Source organism: Heterocephalus glaber, unplaced genomic scaffold (genome assembly GCF_053883595.1).
Source record: "Heterocephalus glaber isolate CG9 unplaced genomic scaffold, H.glaber_assembly_v1.0 deba00001504, whole genome shotgun sequence".
Taxonomy (NCBI): Eukaryota; Metazoa; Chordata; class Mammalia; order Rodentia; family Bathyergidae; genus Heterocephalus; species Heterocephalus glaber.
In genome coordinates, this window is record NW_028258324.1 from 69,784,947 (window position 1) to 69,808,744 (window position 23,798).

General features: G+C 36.6%; 1 protein-coding gene across 8 annotated transcripts in view; it reads right to left on the minus strand.

Annotated features, from left to right (window-relative positions):
- The window catches only part of Vps8 (VPS8 subunit of CORVET complex), a 228,157-nt gene that overhangs the window by 47,077 nt on the left and 157,282 nt on the right, over positions 1-23,798 (minus strand). For 7 of the 8 annotated variants that reach the window (XM_087187025.1, XM_087187022.1, XM_087187023.1 and 4 more), the window contains 5 exons: positions 23,326-23,415; positions 21,596-21,638; positions 17,990-18,093; positions 12,734-12,815; positions 12,312-12,394 (listed from right to left, as the gene is read on the minus strand). In XM_087187025.1, the coding sequence (XP_087043151.1) occupies positions 12,312-12,394; positions 12,734-12,815; positions 17,990-18,093; positions 21,596-21,638; positions 23,326-23,415 (402 nt within the window). Of the gene's footprint in view, positions 1-12,311; positions 12,395-12,733; positions 12,816-13,983; positions 14,107-17,989; positions 18,094-21,595; positions 21,639-23,325; positions 23,416-23,798 lie in introns of those variants that run through there. The other variant, XR_015441160.1, reaches the window with a different exon arrangement.

Here is a 23,798-nt window from a genome sequence, read left to right on the forward strand (position 1 = left end):
ACAGATACCTAGATCCCAGATCTTTTCTCCTCTGCTTTTTTGCCTTAGGTGTGCCAAGTAACTTGCTTACTATGTATGATTTGTAAAACACTAAGTGTATCAAAAACAAACAACAGCCCACACAAAAACAAAATGGAAACCCCCACAAAAACCAAAAACTGAAATCTAACTATCCAGAGATAAAAACTGTTGGCATGTTATACATATTCTTCTAGTCTTATTTCTGGAGGAAAGAAAAGGATGATTTCTTAGTATACAAAATTTGAGTATTTTACATAATATGTTTATATCTGTTTTTTTTTTTAACTTAATGGTGTATCATGAGTACTTTCCCATATCATCAAATATTTCGGAGTGGCTGCAGGGTATGAATCATATGAAAATACTACGGTTTATTTAGTCATTCTCTGCTGGTAAGCATTTACATTTTCCTTTTGCTCAAACCCCACATATTATCAAATACTAGTGGGTATAAATCTTTGTCTGAATTCTTACACTTTTTTTAACAGGAGGTTTCTAGAGAGGGAATTATAGACTCAAAGAACATTTTGTGGCTATCAATATACATTGCCAAATTGCTCTTTCAAAAGTTTATTATGCAGTTTTTATCTCCATCACCGTATCTGTGTGCTCATTTTACTGTACCTTCAGCTAGATTGATAATTATAATTTTAGAAACTGCTAATAAATGAGGATGCTAAGTCTATTACTTTACTTTTATATGAAGTTATGTGTGACATAGATGAATTTTCCATGTCAGAGAGGAATCCAATTATAATGCTAAAAGTAGCTGCTATTTACTAAATAGGTAGTGTATGCCAAGTACAGTGCTAAGCACTTTATACAATCAGCCTTCTGTATCTGCGTGTTCTCCAACTACGAATTCTACCCACAGCAAACTGAAAATATTAGGAAAAGAGTGCATTTGTACAAGACATGTACGAACTTTTTGCCTTGTAATTATTCCATAAACAATATAATATCACAACTATTCACATAGCATTACATTGCAGTAGGTGTTAAAAGTCATCCAGAGGTGACTAAAGTATAAAGAAGGATGTATACAGGTGCCGCAAAAATCTTCACCATATTATATAAGGGACCTGAACACAGGTTTTGGTGTCCTCCAGAGGTCCTGGAACCAATCCCCCAGATACTGAGGGTAACTGTGTATACCATGTCACTAAATTTCAACTTTTTTTTTTTTTTTGTAGTACTAGGGATTGAACTCAGGACCTTCACACTGAGCTATGTGCTTAGCCCTTTTTTATTTTGTGAAAGGGTCTCACCAAGTAACTAAGATGCTTAGGTTGGGCTCAAACTTGTGATCCTCCTACCTCAGCCTCCCAAGAGTGCTGGGATTACAAGTGTGTACTACCAAGGCCTACTCCTTTAACTTAAATGAATGAAAATATTGAGGCCTAGATTGGTTAAGTAAAGTATAAGTCACGAAAAGTATTAAGCAGATGAGCTGGGATTTGAAGCTAGGTACTTCAGAAACCATGTTTTTAAGGGTCTTCCATGTTTATACTGGCCTTCCAACTACAGACACATAAACCATTAAACTTAATTTTTAGTGGAAAATATGGGTAACCAAATAAACGAGTGATTGTTGGAAACTATGGGTAATGTGTCTGGCTACTTCGTAGGGAATAAGGCTGTTAGATTTTGGTGTTGTAACAGTAACTATGAGTTCAGAAACATAAAAGGTTACGGAAGCAGGAAAAACTTACAGAACAGTCTCAGGATTGGCTTATTTTTCTCATGTGGGCTCACTGATGGGTCATGAAGACCAAGCAGTGCAGTTTCTAAGAGAGACTAGTTTGCACTATGGTGAACTTGCTTACAGCAGCACAGAGCTGTCTGCCATAGGTTCCCTTGGTCCTTTCAGCTGCTGAAGTTATGCTGAAGAAATGGAAGGCACACAATAACTGTGTACTGTGTACTTATTAATAAATTTATGAGTAAGGCTTGAACAAGTCATGTAAGCTTAATAGAAAATTGTTGCTTCACGGCTAGAGATTACATCTCTAAGCTAAAGATATAAGGGTGACATGTGAGGACTACTGTACTTACAAAAGACAAAATTATGAATATCTCAGACTAGTCCTTCCTAGAAAAACAACTCAGGTCATACACCTGTCAGACAATTTCTTCTTCTGTTTTCCTTGCATAAAAACAGAACCATGTTAATGCTTTTCCAACTTTATTTCATTATGCTTTGGTCAAGCTCCCAGTCAATACACTACTCCTGAAAGTATCAATGGACAGTGTAATATCTTACTGTAAAGAAATCTATTATAATATCTACTATAATATATGCATCCAATATTAAGTAACTAGCTCTGGCATGTTTTTATGGCAAGATGGAGAATAAAGATGTCTTAAAAGGTTCAACTCTAGGAAAAAGAAGCAATCTTTATAGGTCATTTCTATATTTATATCAGTAATTTTACTTTAATATACATAATTTAAAAGCAAAACCATGAAAACCACCTCATGCTGGGACAACATATAAATTATAGAATGCAAAAGTGAGCTCAAGGCTTCTAGCACAGCATGTACACAATCTATTAACTCTTCAAATTATTTTCCAAAGGTGTCAACTACATTCTTTAGCAATGAGTAACTGGTGAGTTTTCTCTTTAACTTGTTTGTAAATTATGAAAAAGGGCACATTTGGTACCCCACATAAAACTTTCCAAAGGCACACTAGAAAAAGGTGATTGCTGGTTTTTTTTCCTACTGTTTGTTTTCTGGTACTTATTGCATTGTGTAGGTAATGTAGGTTTGTGATTTGTTTTAAAATGAGAATATTTACTAAATGAGCATGAGTTTGAGATATGAGTGATGCCCTAACTTGCTTGCTTTCATTCCCTCTGTAAGAACCATAAACAGCTTCTTAGAAACCAAGAATTACGTTTGTAATGGAATGAAGACAGAATGTGCATGACAAAAATATAGATCCCCTAAAAATTATCCCTGACTTATAAACTAATATTCATGAGAGAAACTTATATAATTGAGGTCCCAGACATCCATATGAACCTCTCGTTTGGAAAATTAACTTTTAAAAATTTATCTAAGCATCTAAATAACTGTCACTCTCTATTTCCTCCCTAAGGAACCTGATAAAGATGAATATGAAAAGACCTTGACTCATGTTAGGTATGGAACAAAAGACCTGAAACTAGAAGTTAGAAGATCTGGGTTAATGTCCCAGCTGTTCTAATTTAATAACTGAATAAACTAAGGCAAGTCACCGACTATTCCTGAGTGGCACTTTTCTCACTAGAAATATGAGGATACTGTTACTTAGTGTATAACAAGATTTTAAAAAAAGATAATGAACACAAAGTGCTTTATAAACTTTTGAGAACTACTCAAAAACATTAGGTGACTGAGTCAACTAATATAAACTGAGCCTATACTATCTTCTAGGCACCATGTTTGGGGTTGGAGACAAAACAGTGTACAAGATATACAGTCTATTGCTTTAAGAAACTCACAACTTAAGAGGTGAGCCACTATAGAGGTGGGAGTGAAGAATTTAGTCAGAACAGTGATTGGGGCTGGGTCAAGGGGAAAGAGGAATGTGGGAAAATGTATTTCTGAAGATATTCCAGGAAATACTCTAGTGAAAAGGATTTAAAGTGGATTGGATATTGGGAACGCTGGAGAAAATAATGAGGAATTCTATCAAGCATTTAATGAAGAAAGTACACCAATCCTCTACAACCTGTTCCAGAAAACAGAAGCAGAGGGAATACTTCCTAACTCATTCCATGAGGCCAGCATCATCCAAACAAAGGCAAAGACATTAAAGAAGGTAAAACCACAGACTAATTACTCCCATAAATGTTGATTTTTAAAATCCTCAACAAAGAATTACCTAATTAATTCCATTCAACAGTGTAAAAAGTGGGATTTATCCTAGATATACAGGGCTGATTCAGCAGTCAAATATCAATTAATGTAATGCACCACATCGATAGGCTAAAGAAGAAATCATATTATCAAGTAGATAGAGAAAAAGTGCTTAAAAAACTCTAACATCCATTCATGATTAAAAAAAAACAAAAAAAAACTTGTCCACAAAGTAGATATAGAGGGAAATTTCTTCAACTTCCCCCTAAGATCAAGTACAAGGGAAGAATCTCCCCTCTCACCACACCTTTTCAGTACTGTACTCAAAGTCCTGGCTAACGCAGTAAGACAAGAAAAGGAAATTTCCTGTTCCTATGGTTTGCATGTGGTTTATCCCTCAAGAGCTCATGTGCTGTGGTAATGGGGGGACATAGTGGGACCTTTAAGAGGTGGGGCCTACTGGGAGGTATTTAGGTTACTGGAGCACTGCTCTTGAAAAGTACTTAGGTAGTTTTCAAGAGACTGGGTTTGTTCTCATGAAAGTGTTGCTATGAAAGAATAAGGCAGGCCACTTCTTGCCTTTGCTGGGTTCTGCTCTGGTGATGTGATCTCTCCCTCTTGTACATGCCCTTGCCACAGTAATGCCATCTGCCATAGGTCTGCACTAGAGCAGAGATGATGTGGTGCAACACCCCTCCTGAACTGTGAGCTAAATAAACTTCTTTTCTTCATAAAGGAGTCCCAAGAAATCAACAACAACTCCCTGAAGCTAGTAAGTGATTATAGCAAAGTTACAGGATACAAGGTAATTATACAAAACTCAACTGCTTTCTAATACACCAAAAAAGAACAGAGTTTAAAAATACAATATTATTCACATTAGCATATAAAAATATTTAGATACAACTCTAATAAAATATATATAAGATTGACATAAGGAAAAATATAAAATTAAAGATGCAAATAAATGGGGAGTTATTCCATGTTCATGGATAGAAATATTTGATTCTGTTAAGAAGATATCAGTTCTTCAGTTGATCTCTATAAATTCAATGGAATCTCAACTGAAATCACAGCAAATTATTTCACGAATGATAACAAACTATTTCTAATGCTTATATGGAAGAGCAAAAGACCAAGAACAACCAACACAATACTGAAGAGGAGAAAGTTGGATGACCAATACTCCCCAACTTCCAGGATAACTATAAAGCTACAGTTAAAGAGCATGAAATTGGTGAAAGAATGAGAAATAAATCTATGGAAAATAATAGAGAATCCAGAACTAGTTCCAGTAGAATACAGTCAACTGAGAAATGGCAATTTAATGGTGAAAGAGATGCCTTTCAATACATGGTGTTGGAACAATTAGATATCCACATGGCAGAATGAATTGACAATGACCACACATTTTTCACAAAAATCAACCAAAATGGACCATTACCCTAAATGTAAAATGAAAAAAAACCATAAAACTTTCAGGACAAGAGAAAACCTACGTAACTTCCTCAATATCTTATGTCATTAAGAAATTGTAAATTTGAAAGATACCACTACACATCTATTACAATGGCTAAAATCCAAAACACTAACACACTGAATGCTGATGAGGATGTAGAGCAACAGGAACTCTCTTTCATTGCTGGTGGGAACACAAGATGGTAGACACTTTGGCACTTTCTTACAAGGGAATCAGAGCTTATATAATGTGGCAATCTCATTCTTACATATGTACCCAAATGAGTTGAAAATTTAACATCCACACAAAAGTATGCACATGAATGTTCACAGTAGCATTACTGAAAATTCACCAAACTTGGAAGTCACCAAGAATTCTTTGATAGATGAGTGAACAGGCAAACTGATACAACCATATAATCCAATATCACTCAGTGATAAAAAATAACTCGTAACACCATTTTTGAGTCTCCAGAGAATTATAGAAATGGGAAATAAATTAGTAGCTCTCAGGAGTTAGAAGAGGAGGTGAAGGGAAGAGGGTGTGGCTATAAAAATAACAAGAATAACAGGAGGAAACCCGATAGTGATGGAAATGTTCTGTCTTAACTGTGATGGTGGATACACAAACTCACACTTGTGATAAAATTGAATAGAACTTAATGTACAGACACATACAAATGAGTACAACTGGGGAAACCTGAGAAAGATTGCTCAACTGTATGTGTCAATATCCTGGTTTTCTTATTATACTATAGTTTCTCAAAGTGTCACTACAGGGAACGGATTGTCTTTTTCTTACAACTGTATATAAATATTCAAGTATCTTAATAAAATTTTCAATTAAGAAAAATGAACTACAGAGGCACAAAGACATGAAAGAACACTAAATCCATATTGCTACATGGAAAAAAGGCAATATAATTTATTATTGCAATTACTATATTCTGGAAAAGGTAAAACTGTAGAGACAGTTAAAAATAAATCAGTGGTTGGGCCAGGGATTTAGCTTAGTGGTTCCGGCACTTGCCTCGCAAGCGCAAGGTCCTGAGTTTGATCTCCGGTACCAAAAAAGCAATCAATCAATCAATCAATCAATCGGTGGTTGCCAATGGATCCGAGTAGGGAGGAGGATGAAGTGGCACAAAGGGGATGACTTCTCATGAAGTGAAACTATTTGGTATGATACCATAATGATAGCTAAATGACATTATGTATTTGTCTAAACCCAAAGAACTATACTATTAAAGGATGAATCCTAATGTAAATTATGGGTTTTAGTTAAAATAATGTACAATATTGGTTCATGAACTGCAACACATGTTTCATACTGATATAAGATGCTAATATTAGGGGAAACAGTTGAAAGGAAAGGATAGGGTAATGGGAAGTCTCTGTACTTACTGTGCAATTTTTCTGTAAACATAGTATTACTGTATAAATTAATAATAATAATAATAATAATAATAATAATGATGATGATGATGATGTGAATGAAAGGTCTGGTTGTATAGCTGAGGCCTGCTGACTGATGCACTTCAGTGTAAGGTATTCCAATGTGGGTTGGTCCTCTGAGATCACTCAGTGCCTCAAGAAAAAGACCCTCCCCTCTCCTCCTTGGGACTCAGGGGAGAAGAGCATGGGACAGCTATAGGAAAGGGGAAGAGGAGCACTGGGATCTCATCAGCAGACTTTCCTAAACCATCCTTTTCCCCCCTGTACTTTACTGCCCTCCTCTATTGGACAAGGCATTGCTCAATCTAAAGCTTTTGTATTTCTCTTGCTAACAGACTAATAGTTACATGTATAGCTAGGGCAGTAAACCGGGAGAGCAGGTTCTCAGCTCTCATGAGCTGGGCCAGAGAAAAATCAGGTAGCTTCTCATTAGCATAACCAATGACACACCTTAGGTCCGAGCTTCCAGCCTTGCTAACTCAGCTGCTGCTTCTCTGACTTTCAAAAAAATTTAAAACTCTAGTGTGGGGCCAAGGATTTAGCTCAGAGGTTCTGCTGCCTGCCTTGAAAGGCAAACTGAGTTCGATCCCCAGTACCAAAAAAACCCTCTAATGTTGATGTGTCCCTTCTAAGTATTTATCACTTAACACCTATATTTTCTTTTTGAGGGAGGGCTTAGAAAGCTATAGGTTTAACTATAACTCCACACTTGACTTTTAAAACAGCTTTTAAAAGGTGTGACACATCATTTGTAAGTGCTGACATACACACATGTACTCATGAAACCAGCACCACTATCAAGCTAATGAATGTATCTATCACCTCCAAAATGTCAAGTCCTATAGTAATCCCTCCACTCCCACTTTGAACCTGTGTCCTCCCCCCGACAACCCCCATTCTGCTTCAATTATTATAGCTTACTTTCTGCATTTCCTATAATTTTATATAGACTGAACCATAGAGTATATATCCTGTCTTGGGCTTCTTTCACTCAGCTTAGTAACTCTGGGATCACGGATGCTGTAGTGTGCTATGAACAGAATGTTCATGTGTTCTGTCCCCCTTCCTGCCCAAAATCATATGCTGAAGCCTTAACCCCAATATGACGGCACTCAGAGACAGGGCCTTTGGGAGTTAATTAGTTCATGAAGGTAGAGCCCTCATGGTGGGATTAGTGACTTTATAAGAAGACACAGGAGAGAGCTTGCTTCCTCTTTGATTCTCTTTCTCTCCTCTCTCCCTCACTTGAAGATTCTTGAACCAGAAAGAGCGCCCTCACCAAAACCTGGCTGTCTTTGCATACTGATTTCAGACTACCAGGCTTCAGAACCATGAGAAATAAATGTTAGTTAGTTAAATCATGCACTCCATAGTATTTGGTTTCAGCAGCCCAAGCTAAGACACAGTGTGTGTCAATAGTTCATTTTTTTTTTTTATGTTGAAGCTGTATTCTAGTACGGGCATACAATAAGTTTCTTACCCATTCACCCGGTAAGGAAAATTTGGGTTGTTTTCTAGTTTTTGGCTATTACATGTGAATATGTTACAAATATCTGTGGAAAAGTCTTTGTGTATATATCCTTTTATCTGCCTTGAGTAAATATTTAGGAGTTCAATGGCTAGATCACATGGTGAGTGTTATCTTTAACTTTTTAAAACTGGCCACACTGATTACCAGTAGGGCACACTTTATTTTCTGCTTCTCAGGAATCACTGAGATTTATTGTATGATAGCCATTACTTTTATTTTTGAAAACCACTATTTCAAGTATTTTGTCTAGTTTTGGGCTATCTCAAGCAGGAGAGTAAATTCAGCTTTCTTTATCCAATCTTGGCCAGAAGGGGAATTATTCCATTCTTGGTTTTTATTCATTCTAGAAAGATTTACTGAGGACTTATATGTCCGGTGCCTCTGGGCTAGGTGATGTGATAAAGTAGTATGGGCAAAGGGTAGTCTTATCTCTCAAGGGGTGTATATTCTAATAGGAAGTAAAAATAGGTAAATCAGACTTAAATATTTCCTAGAACTCCATCTCTGGCCTTCTGTTTTCCTGGCACTTCCTCATAAAGTTGATTTAGTTTCAAGAATTTAACTACCATGTTGATGTGGGTGACTTCCAAGTATAGATCTCTACTTCTTACTTCCTCCTCAAAACTCCAGTCTTATATTCTTCTCTGCTTTCTGTCAGCCACATGAACCTGAAGTTGGAAGAGAACTAAGTTCTCTGTGTACCCTCTGCATCATTGTGTTCCCCTACAGGAGTCGAAGTCCAGTGGACTCTTCCATCCAAGTCATTTCCAAATCCAACTTCTCTTCTCCATTCTTTGTAACCCAACTAACAAACACTGAGTACCTATTAACTTCTATGTGGCCTTCAGTCTTTTTTTGGGGGGGGGTACTGGAGATCGAACTCAGGACCTTGTGCTTGTGAGGCAGGTGGCAAAACCACTGAGCTAAATCCCCGGCCCCTGTGGCCTTTAGTCTTGATTCCTTCCAATTTCCTCTGTAATTCACACTAAGTGGTCTTTCTAAAAAGAAACCTAATTCTATCATTTCTTTGCTCAAAATCTTTATGACAACTTGCTGATTTTAGAACAAAATCCAAAGTCTTTACTATGGTTTACAAAGCAATTAAGGACACAGTTTCTGCTTATCTCTGAAATTTCAGTTCTGTGATTCCCCTTTACTCTTGTCTTATGTCCCAGGCATACTTATAAACAGTTGCAGCTCCTCAACTGTACCATGTTTTCATCTCAGAGTATATATATATAGTTTTCTGTGCTTAGAATAATCTTATCTCCTTTCTTTCCCTGATTCCTTTAGGCTCTTTAAGATTCAGCTCAGACATCTCTTCCCCCAGGAAATCTGTCCAAATTCTCGGTCTGTTTCAGAGAACTAATTTTTCTAGTATTCCTTTGGCTATATATATATTCAAAAATCCAACTCAATCTAACTTATTCAAAAACCATAATTATTGTAAAAGTACTAGCATGTTTCAAGGAGTCAAGCAGAGAAATGCAGGTAAGCCTTAAAAGCTGGAATAAGGAACTCAGATGTCCTCAGGATTTTCTCCATATGCTGTTCCTTCTCCTGGTTCATGTGTCCTGAATCCTCTCTATACACCTTGTCCATACACTTCTTTGTGTTTCTGCTCTCTTCTTCATTTCTCTGTTGATTATCTTTTATTTTTTCAGCTCACATGATAAAAAAAGTCAGTCACTGAAATTTTCACCTTATATCAAGCAGAGACCCGAAGAGAGACTTACACACCCTTTTCAAGTTCAGTTCTGAAATTTCCCAGAAGAGACGCTTGCCCCACTGACACCAGGTGCCCACCCTGAGTGAACCAGTTGACATGAGAAGGCAGGGTCACACTTTCACATGGCCCCTTGTGGTGTTACCATGTGGACTGCATGTAGGGATGGCGACGTGGCAGTTTTCCATGGCAACTACACAGAGGTTGGAGTAGATAATCCTTAAAAGTGGCCATTATGAATTGATGTTTCAGAACCCCCCCCCCCCACTCTGAGTGGGAACTGAATCCAGGGTCTCATGTATACCAGGTAAGCACTCTACCACTCAGCTACATCCCAGCACGTACTCATGGCCTCGCGCTCGCTCTCTCTCTCTCTCTCTCTCTCTGATTTATTTTGAGTCAGGGTCTTGCTAAATCACTTAGGCTAACCACAAACTTGCAATCCCCCTGCCTCAGCCTCCTGAGTGGCTGGGATTATAAGTGTACTGCCACACCTGGCTTTTCCATCTCTCTTATAAGAGCTCTTGTGAGGCAAGAACTGTCCTTTTCATCTACATATGAATAGGTAATGAATAAAAAGACTACAATATAATTAAGAATTTAGTAACTAAATCTTTAAAAGTACAGATGCTGAGCCAAATGCGAAAAGCTTAAATGATGTAATAGAAGAGAACATGCGTTAGGAAATGGGAAGCTGGTGGCTGTCCAGGTTCTGCACTAATGGTGGGCTGGGCTTTTAATTTCTCTCCCCTTCAGGTCCCTCCTTTGCCAGCAGAAACTTGTACAGCAGTCCTCCTACCTACCTCAAGAGATCACTGTGAAGATACCTTGGAAAAAATGAAAGTCTCTGTACAAATATGAAGTAAGACAAAAAGCATACTTTCTGGATTAGTGAAGAGTTAATAACCCCTGAAAGTAGAAACTGATAAGAAAACAATTATAACGAGTGCTATTGTAACTCAAGGAGAGTGGAGATTTTCAATTATCAAATTGCTTCACGGATGTTAAGTTTTGAAATACTAAAATTTAGAAAAAAAATACTCATGTATTATAATGTGTGATTAAAGAACACCATAAAGCAAAATGTATACAATGAAAGAGAACTCACTTTAGTTTTTATTTATTTAGTTTTTGGTTTTTTGACACAGTCTCACTATGTAGCCCAGGCTGACCTTGAACTCGTAGTGATTCTCCTGCCTCAGCCTCCTAAGTGCTGAGATTACAGGTATGTGCCACCACACCTGATTCCATTTCTGCTTTTAGAATTTCATTTCTTCTAATTTACTTGGTAAAGTATTCCAGCTTTATGGAGATATTACTTTATATCTAATTAAAACTTTATGATTAATGTATTTTAAAATGGTTATGAGAAGTAGTCTATATGGAGGAATTATTCAACATGATAGTTGCCAAGAATCCAGTGTAGTAGTGTGTGTAAACACATTCTCAATGGCAGTGTGATGAGAGAGACTACTGAGTACAGTGCTTTTTATCAGTAAAGGCCCAGGAGCTTCCCACCACAGGGGAAGTAGTGCTTGGAGTCTTAAAAGAGATCTGATAAGGATATTTTGACTGGATAACAATCATTTGAAAATTATAATAATCAATGGGATATTACTGTTTGATTTTTTTTTATGTCTCCACAATGGATACAGTGAGGGAAGACAAAATGGATTCTAAGGTATAATTCCTGCTGTTTCCAGGTTTTTCTAAAAATATATCTTAGAGTATTTTTAGTGTTCTCTTTTTGATGAAGTTGGGGAGGCTCAGGCCCTTTTTGCTAAAGAAAACAGGCAGAGATGATGTGTCCTACGAAGACTCTGGACAAAAAGCCACCAGGAATTTAGAGCTGGAGATGAGTCCTGAAGATAAAAATTGTTTTAGAACGCATTAGAAAACCTGAATAACAACCAATGGCTATGAAATGCCTACATTAATTTTTAGATTGTTTTCTTTTGATCTAAAAAATGTCATAAGCTAGAATAAATGATAATTCTCTCCCAAAAGATACGATAATAGGAAGCTCGTGTATTTGAATCCCAAGGAACCAGTGACCACTGAATGGTATATACCCTAACTGAATGCCACAAGTTTATGTCAGACAAATTCATGCCAAAAAAAAAGATTCAAGGATAAAAGTCATAAGTTAGATATTTAGCTTATACCCCAAATTAGCTGCATTATGTTTGAGATCCATTTAATCATCAACCCAATTACTGATAAAATATCAGCTGAAATCAATCAACACGTAGTCCTCTTACCCCTTTAGCTTACCTGTAAGATTCTTTGCAAGATTGATGGTAGGGCAATAAAGGCCGCCATGCTGTTTAGAACTTGCATGGTCAAAGATTTCAGAGCTGTTGCAATAAAATGTTAATATTAAGGTTAGTTTAAAATAAAGGCTTTTAGTTTTTCCTGTAAGTGGAGAAAATAGTAGACTTACATACCTTCTTAGAAATTTAGGTAACCAAAGCCAGTTTGATATTTTAAAGTGAACTGTTTATAAATTGCAAAAACAGTATTATTCAAGATAAATTACATATGTGATAATAACAAAAAATTAAATATGAAAGATGAGATCAATACTACAATATGGTTTCATTAAAGAAAATAATATGCTCTTGGGAAAAATATAAGAATGGTATCTTTTGCAGACAAAAATTGTAGTTGAGTCACTGTGGTTCCAGTGAACTTACCTTCAGAGTGCATGTGAGGTGCAGCTGCCCCGGACAGCTTCTGAGGGGCCATCATGGCCTCCAGTAATGGAAACCAGAGTGCCTATGGGGTCAGAGGCAACCAAAGAGAAACCAAAATCCTCCATTACTGTTTGAAATAACAAACATCAGCATGGTGTTTTACAGATGATGTTCATTTGTTGGTAAAAATTCTAAAAAGAAATGGGGGACTATTTGACTAGATAGAGAAAAGACAATAAAAAGCAAAGACCAGGATAGTTGTGGTGGCACACAACTGTAGTCCCTGGTACTTGGGAGATGAAGGCAGGAGGAATACAAGTTCAAAGCAGCCTGGTCAACAGTGAGACCCTGCTTCAAATAAGATAAAAAGGGTGAGGGGTGCAGGTCAGGGCTAAAGCACTTGCCTGGCATGCCCAAAAGCACTGGGTTTATCCCCAGTAATGGGGGGTTGGGAATGGGGCTGAGATCACAGCTAGAAGAGACATCTAAACCATAAAGCCTTAGGAAACATAAGAAGACTTAGACCTACAATTCTGTGTGTCTTTGGAGAAGGGAGGTTCAAAAAAGCCAGGGAAACTTCCTGCTAGGTTCTTACCTACTCTGGTATAAACATATACTGACAAAGTCTAAATAACTTCATGTTCTGATGAAAAGGAACAAATAATCCCCACAGCTACCCCTTCCACTTTTTAAAAGCAATATCAAGCAAGACAAATGAATGGAAGTTATCCAAAGATTTTTCCTGTATAAAAACTTAGTTTATATTTCCTAAGTCATCACAGACCAGGAAGCAGAAGATTATTTCAATTAACATTATCAACTTCATAAACAAATTACCCCACTGCCCATTTTTTTGGTGTTTTGAGACAGGGTCTTGCTGTGTAGTCCAGGCTGGACTCGAACTCATGGTGATCCTTCTGCCTCAGCCTCCAAGTGCTGAGCATACAGGCATGTATCACCATGCCCAGTGAGATCTACCATTTATATTACGTTAGGCACCATATTAAATGTCCTACATATACTGTATGTTTTCATTTCAATCTCATAACCTTATATAGTAGGTATTATAGGACCTATATAGTAGGTATTATATTCACTTGCAATGAGAAGTTGAAGTTTAGAGAAATTCAGAAATTTGCCAAAGATCACACTGCAGTAAATTAGTTGTCTGACCCAAAATTCAGTGCTCTAAGTGGCAGAAGAAAATCTGTAAAAAAATCAAGCCAAAACATTTTAACAGTTCAAATCACCTTGGGATGTTGCAAACATCCAGGAGACATGAAGAAAAGTCAGTAAAGACAGGGCAGGGCCAGAGTGGTCATTTACAGATGAGGGTACATCCATCCTGTGCCTCTCCATCCCCTACTGCAGAGCTGATGAGCAATGAAGATACGGATGTGGTTTAAGGTAAAGATAGGTTAAGGGTCCCGGGATCCCCACTGGGTGTCTCCCACCACAGAACTCTACCCAGGAAGCCCTCATCTACCCCTGCCTGAAGTTAAGTCCAACATTTTATGCTGCTAATTTTTTATTATACTTCTTTAAATTCTACACTTGATCTTAGCCAAAAGGCTGAGAAGCAATTCTTTAAGTTCTTAAGATACTTTCTTTAACTGTTCTATCCTGGCCAATTCCTTATTTTAATGAAATTTTCATTTATTTTAACCAGTAGTCATGAACTTTTAATCTTGCGTATTATTCTTAGTTTCACTTAACTTACTTTTTGGTTGCCTATTTTGTTTTTATGACCACATCATTTATTTCTGTGTATCTGATGGTCTCCCATAAGTTAGATATATGGCACACCTAATTTTTATTTTTTGGTTTTTATATTTGTTTAGAAATGTGACTATTAAATTTTGTTTAATCCAGACAATTGAGGATCATCTTTTTTGAAGGGTTTATTCTCTTTTCTAAATGGCAGACAGGAAAGCAGGGTGTAGTGGTAAAAGCTATGGGGTCTATTTAGACCCTAAGTAGGGGAGTTATTCTTTCACTAAGCTTCCACCTTAACCCTAACTATATGGTAGAGCCCTTTAAATATTTTTATTTCTCTTACTCCTTAATGTTAATTCTCATCATTTTTACTGGGAGGACCTAAAAGCCCATAGATTAAAACAACCCTCCTTAATAACAATCCTACCTCCTCAGATAACAACACAACTGAACCTGATTTCAGGGAACAGCTTTCTTTTCAAGGAATTTCATGAGTATCAAAGCCATCATCCTTGTTATATGTAATCTCTGTAGTAGCATAAGTAGATTTGCAAAGGGAAGAGAGGTGCTCAGAGATTCTACTTGGGAAAGGACTAACAACCCAGCTTCCTGGGGTCTAACTTTAAGGAAATACTCCTTGATATTAAATCTCCTGATGGAACTTCTGGTGGGAGATGTTAAATGTAATTCATTATCAAGCTTTTGGACATTTCAGATTTCCTAGTTACTGTAGGGTCTGTGGCAATAACTTATTCTCACATTTTTTCAATACAAGAACAAAAGAAAGCAAAGAGAAACAAAGCAAACAATCACTAGTATCCCCCAAATTTAATGTTTGGTATTATGTAAAAATCAGCCTAGTATTTTCACAAAAATAGTATTTACATAAAAATGAACATTCAAATATTTCTGTTGATGTTATAAAACTTGTTCAGAAATGAAGCAGAAACCAGTTGTAGTGGGAGGGAGTAGAAAGTGATTTGTGCATGCACACGCACGCGCGCGCGTGTGTGTAAAATAAGGAAAGAAAGATATCTCTTGTAGGTAGACTTTTTATATTTGCAGCCAGTCAGTAATAATAATCTTGTTATGTAATAACATAACAATAAATGTAATAATAATCTTGAGAAGGGAGAATTTCAAAGGACAGAAAGAGGTCTAACATTTATCATCATTAGTAAAACAAATTCCAACTCAGACACATTTGAGATTTTACCATAAAAAAAAAATGAAACTGGCAAAAACTCATCTTTGGCTAAGAGTTCAAATCAACCCTAAAGTTCTTATGTTTAACTTTACTGTTAATGTCTGTGAATTGAGACATAGTTCGCTTTATGTGACCCTAAAATGTTATATAAAATATATCAATAATTTTCATTTTTCCTTAAAATTTCCAAGTGAGGGCTGGGGATTTAGCTCAGTGGTTCTGCTGCCTGCCTCGTAAGTGCAAGGACCTGAGTTCGATCCCCAGTACCAAAAAAAAAATTTCCAAGTGAAAGTGTCAAAGATGTATTATAGATGAGATGAATGGATCAAAACATTTTTGAAAAGCTTAGCATTACAAATGTATCAACATAGCTTTAAGAATCCTAACCTTTTGTGTTTCTCTATCAAAATATAACGACGTTCAAACACAACCAGCTGACAAAAGATTAATAAAAATAAAAGGAGAGGAAAAAAATCATGATAAAAGGACTTGGGTACTAAGTTTATAGCCCATTTTAAAAGGATTAAACAACTATGGGAACTCTGAATAGAGAAAATAATGTAAATGTTATAACCTTAATGAAAACTAATTAAAATTAGGCAACACATGGAAGGCTGGGGAGCAAGGGTGAGTGATGTGAATTTCCTTACTTACACGGCATCATGCACATCATTAAAACCAAAATGTAATCATGAGGATATAGACATAATAATTCTAATCTATTACAGATTAATCTATCATTCAGACTTTTTAAATGATAGATTTATTAAAAGATAATATGGTAATGAATGATTTATTTGAAATTTAGAAACTCCTCAGTTTTATATGTTTTTTAGAAGAGATTTAATACTATATTTTTAAAAGCAAGCACTATTTTCTAAAAGTATATCAACCTAGGCAGACAAAAAATATCTAGAGTGATATTCACCAAATGATAATGATGGTTATTTCTGGATGATAGAATAAATATATTGTAATATTTCTTTAAAAATCCTTCTGTGTAACTGTCTGTACTGCATGATTTTAAAAAATGAATATGTGGGCCGGGGATTTAGCTCAGTGGTTCTGCCATTTGCCTTGCAAATGCAAGGTCCTGAGTTCAATTCCAGGTACCAAAAAAAAAAAAAATGAATATGTATCGTCTCATGGAAAAGTTTTTTAATAAAGAAAAATCACATTTAGTTGCAAGTATGTTTGTTATGCACAATTTGTATTTTAAAGAATCTTCATAATTTATGACCTGAAAAATCCTTGATAAAAACTTACAGGATAAATTTATCCATCTCAGAACAGAAAACATACCAAGATTTGTCATTCTCATTGTAACATGTACAGCTAACTGCATATGATAAATTAACTTTGTTCCCTTTTCAAAAACCCAGGCTATAGGGCTGGGGATTTAGCTCAGTGGTTTCGCCGCCTGCTGCGCAAGTGCAAGGACTTGAGTTCAATCCCCGGTACCAGAAAAAAAAAAAAAAAAACAAAAAAAACCCCAGGCTATAGAAAGATGCCAGGTGGTATGACATCAGAGGCCTGGGGCCTGCAGAGGCAGGGACAGAGGAGAGCAGCCATGTTGTGATACAGCTTTACTTTTTAAAGCCACCGCAGAATTTAGCTGTCAATCACATCTCACGGTGTAGGTTCTGCTTTGTTGCTGTCAGGCCCACCTGCACCAGGTACTTGTCTATACCTCTTTCGGTTTTATTTTCTCTCTTTGTGCATCTGGGGATCTATCACAGCAGCGGTTCCAACCTTGCCCTCACACTGGAGTGATGGGAGGAGCTGTAAAACATACTGATGACTGGGTCCCAGTCCCAGAGACTTCCATTTAATTGGTCTGAGGTGCAGTCTGAACAATGAGATTTTTCAAAGTTCCCCAGGTGACTCTAATTTGTAGCCAAGGCTGGGAACTACTATATCACAGTCTTCTTTAACCTTTTCTCAGCTGTCTCTGTATCCCTGGAGGTCTTTGCTCCAGTTCTTCATGCTCACTTTCATCCACAGGGACGGAAAAGATGATAAATGACCACATACTCATAGTAGCACTACACAGAATACACAAAATCTCAGTCCAAAGACACCAGGGACATCTAGTATTCATGTACCTTACATTTTGTAGCACAATTGAATCTAAGAACATAAAGCCTTTTGTGAGAAGAAAGAGGGCAGACACTCATAATATCTTCAGGAGCCTTATACTCCTGGGAACACTAAAAAGTGATTAAAATCCAGCTGAATTAGACTCAGGTGGCTGAGAGGGCAATGGAAATAGAATTAGTTCCTAGTTTCAGAACAGAACGGGCCTTTAAACACTTAAGTAGTCCCTCTCCTACCTCTCGTTGCTGCTGGTTCAAATTATGAGAATTTCTCTGGCAAAGAGCAATTGTCTCTAGCATGGTATCTTCAACATCCTTCAGTGAGGGATCCTCTTTGGTATCTAGATTCACAGAGAGTACAAGCATCACTTAAGGGTATGTTACTGATAATCTCAGAGTTTCTGTGAAAAATTAAACTCTTCCTTTGCAAAGCCTTGGTTTTCTTTTCTATATTCATCCAGAAGACTTGACACTGAGGCTTAGTAGATTAAAAAATAGATCCATGCAAATGTTTGGCATTAAAATACACATTAAAAATACACATAAAGCACATCACACTTAGCATTTTAATATGCTTTAGCTATGGGAATCACATGTGGATTGGTTAGTAGAGATTATCTTTCACCTATCTTTCTCTATCACCTCTTCCTTTATTTTTTAAATGTAGTGATTTTCCCCAAGGTATTGTCTTAGTTTCTTTTCTCTTTGCAGTTTTCTATTATTTCAGTCTCTCTTACAGTCCCAGTGTCATGTCTTTGTTAAACACTTTCAAATACACTTCAGCCTTTATTTCATTCACAATCTCCAGGTTGAATTTTGGGCCGTAAGACACAATCTCCACATGGATGTCCTGCATGCACTTTGAACTTTGTATGTGCAAAACCCAGTTTTACTTGTTTAAAATCTGCTCCTCCCCCTACATTTCCAAGCTAAGTTAATGGAATCATCTTTAAGTCAATTACTTTATAAGTCTTCATCACCCTTGATCCTTTCTTCTCCTTAATTCCATATATACGAGTGCTAATTCTGTTGATTCTCCTTCCATGCACACACGTGCCCACTACTTTTACCCTAGTGAACTCCATGTACATGTCTGTGCCCCTGCAACAGTCTTTTCATTGACTTCCAGACCTCGCCTCCCATATTCACTTTTCTTAAGCACAACGTCCAAATCAGTCACTTCTCTCCACAAAAACAGTCATAGATTCCCAATCCTTAAACAGAACATGTAAGTAAGCCTCTGATCCTAAATAACAGTAAAGATTCAGGTCCATTATCTTGCCCTCTGTACTCTGGTACTGCTGTCTCCTTTCCTAATCTCCAAGGTTCTAGCTGGGCACTTCAGTACTCAGGTCCTACTCAGCCTGGAAGACCCTGTCCTGCTTTGTCTAATAAACTCCTCTTCCTCCTTAAAAGCCATACCTCCCACAAAACTCTTATCCACTGGTTGCAAACAACAGTCTCCTAATTTTCCACACTCCTTTGCCATTCTCACTATACATAAATGTTCTATGTGACTCACTTTAATCATTTTTTGTGTGGATGTCCTCTTTGTTAAGACTTTAGTTCTTCAGGAAAGGGAGGGTTATGTTTCAGGCATCTGTGTATAGCTCAGAGGAACTAAGCACAGTGTCTTGCAACTACCAAATGGTTCAAAATTCTTAAGCATAATGTGGAGACTGAATTGGAAAGCAGATGACTATTACTGGACTGACTAGGAGACTATTACTAGAAAATGTATCCTCATTGGAATTTTAAAAACTGGCTTTTCCAGACATACAACCTACAAATCATTGTAGCAATTTGGGGGAAAACATTCTTCTTACTTTTCTATCACCCTTCCATGTATTGTCTGCAAAATTATTCTCAGAACATTAAATTTAAAAAGTAAAATGTAATAAAGTGCAATAAATGTAATTAAATTGACTGAATACATACTGATGGTTCAAAAAGAATAATTAAATATCTAGTTAGATTATCAATAAGGAAAAGTCAATCAAGTGTTTACTGAGGTTCCAAAAACAGCTTAATATAATTCAAGGTGATCAAGATACAACACAGATTCTATCTCAGACCTAGCCATAAAAAATATAAATTACCTAGAGAGAATTAGGGTAAAAGTGTATTAAAGGACTGTGTGGGCCAAGGGATGAAAGAATAATGTTGTGTTAAGAAGCAGAATAATCTAAAAACCACCTAACAAGGGATTTTCCTGACTTTCAAGTGAGCTATTTTGAAAATGTCATGGAATATAAAAGCAAACAATCTGATTCAAAAGTGGATAAAGGTCTTGAATAGATATTTCTCCAAAAAAGATACACAAATGGCCGAAAAGATGTTCAACATCATAATCATTAGAGAAATGCAATCAAAACTACAAATGAGATACCATCTCCTACCCAACAGGAGAGCTGCTATCCTTGCTTTGCCCACTGCCCCCTCCCCAAGTCACAAAATAAAATTGTTGGTGAGGATGTGGAGAATCTGTAACCCTTATACACTCCTGGTGGGAAGGTGAAATGGTACAGCTGCTATGGAAAACAGTATGTTGATTCCTCAAAAAATTGAAAGTAGAATTACTACTTGATCTAGCAACCCCACTTCTGATATATACTCAAAAAAAATGAAAGCAGGGACAGAAAATGGTATTTGTACAAACATGTTCATAACAGCATTAGTCACAATTAGCCAAAAGGAGAAAGCCGGCTAAGTGTCCATCAAGTGACGAATGGATAAAAAGAATGTAGTATATATGTGGAATATTATTCGGCCGTAAGAAGAAGAAAGTGCTACATGTTTTATATTTATGAGTCTTAAAGACATTATGCTGAGTGAAATAAGACAGTAACAAAACAATGAACACTGTATGGTTTCTCAGAGTGATCAAATGCAGAAAAAGAAAACAAAGTGGAATGGTGGTTTCCAGGGGCCAGGGGAGGGAGGAATGGAAAGTTGTTGCTTATTGGGTACAGATTTTCAGTTTGGGGAGATGAAAAAACTGGGGGACAGATAGTATTGATCATTGTTTGTTTGGTTTTCGTTTTTTTTGGTACTGGGGATCGAACTTGGGTCCTTGTGCTTGCGAGGCAGGCAGCAGAACCACTGAGCTAAATCCCCAGCCCTGGTGATCACTGTTTAATAATGTGAAAGTATATAATGCCACTGAACTGTATACTTAAAAAGTGGTAAATTTTATCTTGATTTATTTTACCATAATTTTAAAAATTAATTTTTAAAAAATGTCAAAGAACATACTGAAACTTTTATCTTCCTGTGTCAAAAGCACTCAAGATTCTAAACTGTCAAGTTTAACTGCTTTGAGCTAAAGTGATACAAATTCAGTAGAGAAACACTAGCTATTTTTATTATTATTTTTTTGGTACCGGGGATCAAACTTGGGACCTTGCACTTGAGAGGCAGGCAGCGGAACCACTGAGCTAAATCCCTGGCCCTGGCTATTATTGATTAGAAGTTTTGATTTGCTCCTATTTATCATATTACACTAATTTTTAGGATGTTAATTATGTACCTCATTTACATATAACCAAATCACAAGTAGAGAAATATATCCAAAAAGATACTCAAGAACAGTAAACAGTGTCTAATTTCCTGTACATTTAACTCCACTGACAATTAGCACTACCAAGCCATGACAATTTAAATGATTTCCTATTATGAACACCTGAAAACTAGCTAAAATTTAGATTCACGTGAAAGTGGATAAACAGTAATTATACAGATGGATCAATGTAATTACTACTTAATGAAGGCAGTTTATTGAATATTTTTAAAAACCTGAGGTCTGTGGCAGAAAAAAATTGTAAATTATATTCAAGAACTTACTTTCACCTTGATGTGTTATCTCTTGAAGTCTGCTCTGCAGCCTCTACATAAAAAGAATGTAGGAGATAACAAGAACACCTTATATTTCTATTCACCACATTATTTGAACTAACACATTTTAAAGCTAAAACCCCAAGAAATAGCAAAGTTTTTAAGGATGCTCCCTTACTATCATTCAGAAGTGAATAGTATGTGAAGCTAGCAGTACAGGAAGGGACCCAAAAGATCAAATATCACTTACTCTGCCCATGTCTGTTACACCACCACACAGTCGTCACAGAGCTTTTAGGCACAGAAATGAGGATTAGGATTTATCCATGCTCTGGATAAGGGTTTAAAATTTACTAGGTTATGAGAAAAAGGGGTAGGCTGGGTGGATGGGAACAAAAGAAAGTGACAAGGGTCTCTCCGTAACACAGGGCATAGTCCTGGGTGTGATTTCTCCCCAAATATGCAGCTGTAGCACCCACTGCGCTACTGAATTCTAGATCTTTAGATGCTCTTAACTGATTCCAAAGGCTTCTTACTACATATTTGAAGCTGATACTAATAGATCCCTTCTACCAAAGATTTGCTCCTTTTTAAAGGGTCCTTTATAGACCCAAAATAACAGAGTATTAAGCTAGAATCACCATTCAGCACTCCTCATTCATCTCATACCATAGTGAGATGATTCATAAATTCTAAAATATACCCCCTCCCTTTCCATGGTACTCAAGATTGAATCCAGGGCCTTCACACTGAGCTATATATCCCCACTCCTTTTTAAAATTTTTTATTTTGAGACAGGGTCTCACAAAGTTGTCCAGGTGAGACTTGAACTTTCGATCCTCCTGCTTCAGCCTCCCGAACAACTCACACCTCACACCCGCACTACTGCGATGGCCTTCCAGGCACTCTCTGCTTTCAGTTTTTCCTCTTGCTTCTCTGCATCTCACTCCCCATACTCCCACCTACTCTCCCACAGCCAACAGAGCTCTTTATGAAGCAAGTCAGTTCTTTCCTTCACAATTCTTTAGCATGTCCCACAAAGTCTGCTCAGATTTAGATCTGGCTTTTGTTCTTGCCTATCCATTGTGTGGATGAGTCCCTGTAATGCGGCTGGTGGGCTCTGAATAGCCCACACTTCTTTGTACTCCCAAGACTTTTCAAGAAAGGTTGTATTCTTTGCTAAGATCTGGTGTCTCTCTCTCCCTATTTATGGCAGGAATACTTTTATTTATCCTTTAATACTAGCTTCATGGTATTGTCAACAAAAAATTTCAGGTTAATTTCCAAATTAAAAGAAATTAATTGCCTGTACAAAGCTGCTGAGCAGTATTCTTCCTGGCCTGTTTTAGGATCATATGGCTAGAATGTAGAAGCTTATTTTTTATACATATCAATAGGACATCCTTAATCTATTCCAAGCTGAATGATAATATTAAAAAAAAAAAGAAAAGAAAACAAAGGGAACTTCCTGCAGTGAAGGTCATGTTCTCCATATTGTTTTGTATATATATTTGTCAAAAACTCACCCAATGGTGCACTTATAACTTATGTTTTGTTGAAGGTACCTTTTCTTTAAAAAAAAAAAAGTGCCACAAAGCAATACTAATGATAAGCATGATAAAAATGTTCACAGGTAAAATGTAGTTTTGTCTGCAACTTATCTTAAAACGAAAGAAATTAAGATGACCTGATGAACGGATAGACAGAAATATGGCAAGACAAAGGCAGTAAAATGTTACCTTCAGCATTATTGAGAAGGCACCAGGAATATCTCCTTTCTTTTCCAATAGATAGGCAGTGACTTCATGGAGCTGATACTTTTGAGTAATCTAGGAATAATGAAAAGATAAATTTTTTCTTTAAAAATCTTGTTTGTGGAGTGGGAAGACCTTATTAAAGATGGAAAAACCCTGATATGATAATAAATAAAGAATTCATACCTTAGGCTATTTTGCAGTATGGATGCATATATTTGATGTTCTAGTCTTATACCTGACAATTAGCAGTTTTAGGTGGAGTAAATTCATTCATATTTCATTTATTTTCTTTAAAAAATTGTTATACACTTGAATATTGACTGGGAAAAGCTAATGTATATAAATAATTATAGTATAAACTCATAAGAATAAGAAACTAAGTATAATTCTATAAATACACTTGGAACAGAACAACTATGAAAACACTACATATTAGCTTATGGGATCTTAATAAA